This window comes from Brachionichthys hirsutus, chromosome 8 (assembly GCF_040956055.1).
Source record: "Brachionichthys hirsutus isolate HB-005 chromosome 8, CSIRO-AGI_Bhir_v1, whole genome shotgun sequence".
NCBI classification, from domain to species: domain Eukaryota; kingdom Metazoa; phylum Chordata; class Actinopteri; order Lophiiformes; family Brachionichthyidae; genus Brachionichthys; species Brachionichthys hirsutus.
Genome location: NC_090904.1, coordinates 695,421 through 700,164, shown reverse-complemented (window position 1 = coordinate 700,164; position 4,744 = coordinate 695,421). Strand labels below are relative to the sequence as shown.

General features: G+C 50.8%; 1 protein-coding gene across 1 annotated transcript in view; it reads right to left on the bottom strand.

Annotated features, from left to right (window-relative positions):
• The window catches only part of foxp4 (forkhead box P4), a 45,314-nt gene that overhangs the window by 27,108 nt on the left and 13,462 nt on the right, over positions 1-4,744 (bottom strand). Inside the window, exon 2 of the mRNA XM_068741924.1 lies at positions 3,913-3,999. Coding sequence (XP_068598025.1) covers positions 3,913-3,999 — 87 coding nt within the window. The remainder of the gene's footprint in view (positions 1-3,912; positions 4,000-4,744) is intronic.

The following is a 4,744-nucleotide window of genomic DNA, read 5'->3' as shown; positions in this document are numbered from 1 at the left end:
ACCGTTAGAGACGACCTTTAGAGACGACCGGTAGAGACGACCGTCAGAGGACGACCTTTAGAGACGACCGGTAGAGACGACCGGTAGAGACGACCGTTAGAGACGACCGGTAGAGACGACCGTCAGAGACGACCGTCAGAGACGACCGGTAGAGACGACCGTCAGAGACGACCGTCAGAGACGACCGTCAGAGACGACCGTCAGAGACGACCGTCAGACGACCGGTAGAGACGACCGGTAGAGACGACCGGTAGAGACGACCGGTAGAGACGACCGTTAGAGACGACCGTCAGAGACGACCGTCAGAGACGACCGGTAGAGACGACCGTCAGAGACGACCGGTAGAGACGACCGGTAGAGACGACCGGTAGAGACGACCGGTAGAGACGACCGTTAGAGACGACCGTTAGAGACGACCGGTTTCACGCCGCTGCTCGCCCGTCCTCTCTGTGGCTGACGGACGACTGCTGGAGGGACCGGGTGCAGCGCGCCACATTCAGGCGGAGAGGTCGGGGTGGGAATCAGGCGCCGCCCTGCTGTGAGCTTCAGCAGACTTCATGCTGCTGCTATAAACGTTGTTGTTTGTTAGCAGCATTATGGAAAAACGACAGGATAGATCATCAAAAAAATCTGAAGATGGATCGTGGTCCAATTTAGATCCCATTAAATTTTGTAATACATGCTACTGTGTAACTGTACTTGTACTGTAACACATGCTACTGTGTGACTGTACTTGTACTCTAACATTCCATCTAATAAATATATTCATCATCATCACCAGAGCGATCCGGATACAAAAAATACAGATTCACTTTTACTTTTCATGGTTGTTGTATAAGATAGCAATTTAGTGCCTCTGCTACGGAGGATATGAATAACTACTGAACCAATTCAATTACTAAAGGTGTGTTTTATAATCATTGAATTTAAAAATGTAAATCAAATAAAAACAAGGCTAACATTTCTGGTGTAAATCCAACTACGTGGGGAATGAGCTGCTTGGCGGAGGTCTGCGCGGCCCTCGTGCTGACTGTGAGGAACACACACACACACACACACACACACACACACACACTCGTACAGGGTTAGGAGGGCATGTGAGCTGGCAGCTCAGACAACAGCGAGGTAAACCGATGCCCTGGAGAGAACAGCGGGCCTCTTCCGGGCCGGGGACCAACAACAAGACAGTGAAGGAGCGATAGTGTGTGTGTGTGTGTGTGTGTGTGTGTGTGTGTGTGTGTGTGTGCTACAAGGGAGGGTGCGTTTGAGGCAGACAGTGAAGGTAATGCTCTTTTCACATTAACGATGAGTGCATGAGGAAGGTCAGCTGAACATGCATCCAGCCTGCGTTTGACCCTGTTCAGAACAGAACGGGGTCAAAGGTTAATCCCTTGTCAGCTCTCACACAGACGACTTCCTTACATGCCGTTTGCAAAACAAATGATTTACATCACACTTTCAGTCCCGCCTCACTTTATCTGGGGGGGGGGGGGGGGGGGGGCTGATCCAGACTATCCCAACATCAGAGGGGTGTCCTGCATCCGGATCAAACTGCACCGTGATTCAGATTCATTTATAGTGTGAAGATAAAGCCGATGAGCATCATCAATAAACCAAAGAGCAGCAGTGACCGATGAGCCACGGCGGCACGCGGACAGAGGAAACGAGCAACGAGCAACGAGCAACTTGAACGAGCAACGACTGCGTTCCTTCAGACTCACATCCGCTCTTCTCCGTCCGGTTTCCGTGCTGCCGTGCTGCAGCTGTCTGCCTTCCACGTGTCCCGTTAATGAGGCTGCTCGCTGCTGCACAACGCGTGGCTCCTCCCTCTTACTGAACGCACTTGTGCGTTAAATCACAGAATTGTCGAGACTTTCCAGAAGCAAATAAATGTGTGATATTGATCAGCACATAGACTAGACATATCCCAGCTGTAATAATCAGGGGTTAAAGCCGAATTGGCAGGAGGGCCAGACTGAATTTGAAACATTTCCAGGATATAATAAACTTCGATTTGGCGTTTAAGCCAAATGACCCCGGAGCTCATGTTCAGAGAATAGATTTTGAATTTCTATCTTAAAAACGAACAAATAATACATTCCGAGTGATTAATAGGGAACAAAAACAAACTTATATTTACAGTATATAAAGCTACACCTCGAAATAACTCCCAAACTGCCGTAGAATAAGGTTAAAGAAACAACCATGAGCATGTTGAGGCTGTATTTGTGTGACATTTAACACAGAGCCTCTCCCCAGCAGGTGATTTAGTGCTTGTTGAAGTTTCACAGCCCATCACTCACAAGAGTTTCTAGATCCTCTGGAATCTCTGGCTTGGGGGAGTCACACCCGCACCCCTAACCCCTCACCCCTGTGGGAGTTACACACCTTGGTAGGGGCCTGACATTAGCTGGTAGCTGCTAATAGCTAGCCAGATCGGACATGAAACACCTTTGATGACCTCTGTATTTATCATTGGTCCGCCTTTATAACTACGACCAATCAGATAAAAAAAAATTAATCAAAGGAGGAGAAACGCTGTTGCAGTCTACCGCAGATAATAATGTGCACAAGCTGTGTGTGTGTGTGTGTGTGTGTGTGTGTGTGACCTCCTCCAGCGTCTTTCAGCGGAGATCCTGCACTCCAGCTAACCCCATTCTCTCTGCTTACTGTGGAATTCAAGTCTGGAAACAGCTCACTACTCCAATCACTACAAAGACCTCATTCACATACACACGGGCAGGGAGAGAGAGAGAGAGAGATAGGGGAGAGAGAGAGAGAGGGAGAGAGAGAGAGATAGGGAAGAGAGAGAGGGAGAGAGAGAGAGAGGGAGAGAGATAGGGGAGAGAGAGAGAGGGAGAGAGAGAGGGAGAGAGGGGAGAGAGAGAGAGAGAGATAGGGGAGAGAGAGAGAGAGGGAGAGAGAGAGGGAGAGAGGGGAGAGAGAGAGAAAGGGAGAGAGGAGAGAGAGAGAGATAGGGGAGAGAGAGAGGGAGAGAGAGAGAGAGGGAGAGAGAGAGAGAGAGAGAGAGAGAGAGAGATAGGGGAGAGAGAGAGAGAGGGAGAGAGAGAGGGAGAGAGGGGAGAGAGAGAGAAAGGGAGAGAGAGAGAGAGAGAGAGAGATAGGGGAGAGAGAGAGGGAGAGAGGGAGAGAGAGGGGAGAGAGAGAGAGGGAGAGGGAGAGAGAGAGGAGAGAGAGAGAGAGATAGGGGAGAGAGAGGGAGAGGGAGAGAGAGATAGGGGAGAGAGAGAGGGAGAGAGAGGGAGAGAGGGGGAGAGAGAGAGAGAGGGAGAGAGAGAAGCTTGTGTATCTCTGTGTGCGTGCGTGTGCGTGTGTATCTCTGTGTGTGTGCGTGCGTGTGTATCTCTGTGTGTGTGTGTGCGTGTGCCTGTGCCTGTGCGTGTGTGTGTGTGTGCGTGTGTATCTCTGTGTGTGCGTGTGTGTGTGTGTGCGTGTGTATCTCTGTGTGTGCGTGTGTGTGTGTGTGCGTGTGTATCTCTGTGTGTGTGCGTGCGTGTGTATCTCTGTGTGTGTGCGTGTGTATCTCTGTGTGCGTGTGTGCGTGTGCCTGTGCCTGTGCGTGTGTGTGTGTGTGCGTGTGTATCTCTGTGTGTGTGCGTGCGTGTGTATCTCTGTGTGTGTGCGTGCGTGTGTATCTCTGTGTGTGTGCGTGCGTGTGTATCTCTGTGTGTGTGTGTGCGTGTGTGTGTGTGTGTATCTCTGTGTGTGTGCGTGCGTGTGTATCTCTGTGTGCGTGTGTGCGTGTGTATCTCTGTGTGTGTGTGTGCGTGTGTATCTCTGTGTGTGTGTGTGCGTGTGTATCTCTGTGTGTGTGTGTGCGTGTGTATCTCTGTGTGTGTGTGTGCGTGTGTATCTCTGTGTGTGCGTGTGTGCGTGTGCGTGCACTCTGACCTGCACTGGGCTCTGCTTGACCTCGTTGCTGATGGCAGAGTTCAGTCCGGTCTGCTGGAGGAGGAGCTGCCGGGCAGCCTGCAGCGCCTTGGAAGGGAAACAGCCGTTAAAGTCACGCTAAAGTCAGAGCTCTACGGTAACTCCGCCCCCCCGGCCGACCGTCCCCGTGGCGACTATGGATCTCTGCGTCCCACGTGACTCACTCAAAATCCTTTCCAATTCAAAAAGTCCACCCTTTGTTTTTGTTTTTGTTGCCCCCCCCCTCCCCCCTCCCCCCTCCCCTGTTCTGTGGGAAGCTCAACGTGGGTTTTCCACATCCTCTGAGGCAGAAGTGTGTCAGCACATCTTCATGCGTTTGTGTGATGGAAGGAGCCGTTTACCCCGATGACGCCTCACTCTTCATCCTCTCCTCACTCTTCATCCTCGCCTCACTCTTCATCCTCTTAATCCTCTCCTCACTCTTCATCCTCTCCTCACTCTTCATCCTCTCCTCACTCTTCATCCTCTTCATCCTCTTAATCCTCTCCTCACTCTTCATCCTCTTCATCCTCTTAATCCTCTCCTCACTCTTCATCCTCTCCTCACTCTTCATCCTCTTCATCCTCTCCTCACTCTTCATCCTCTCCTCACTTTACAGCCTCCATCACTCTCCATTTCACTAATGCCCCCCCCCCATATCTAACGTTTCCCTCTCACCCTAATTGCACACGTCTTTCTCCTCGTCTTCACGTTTTTTGCTTTGATTGCGATAAACGTGTTAAATCTTTGTATCGTGGCGATAAATCACTTCCTGAGGAACAGACATGCTGGTGAAATCACTTAACTGCTCCTA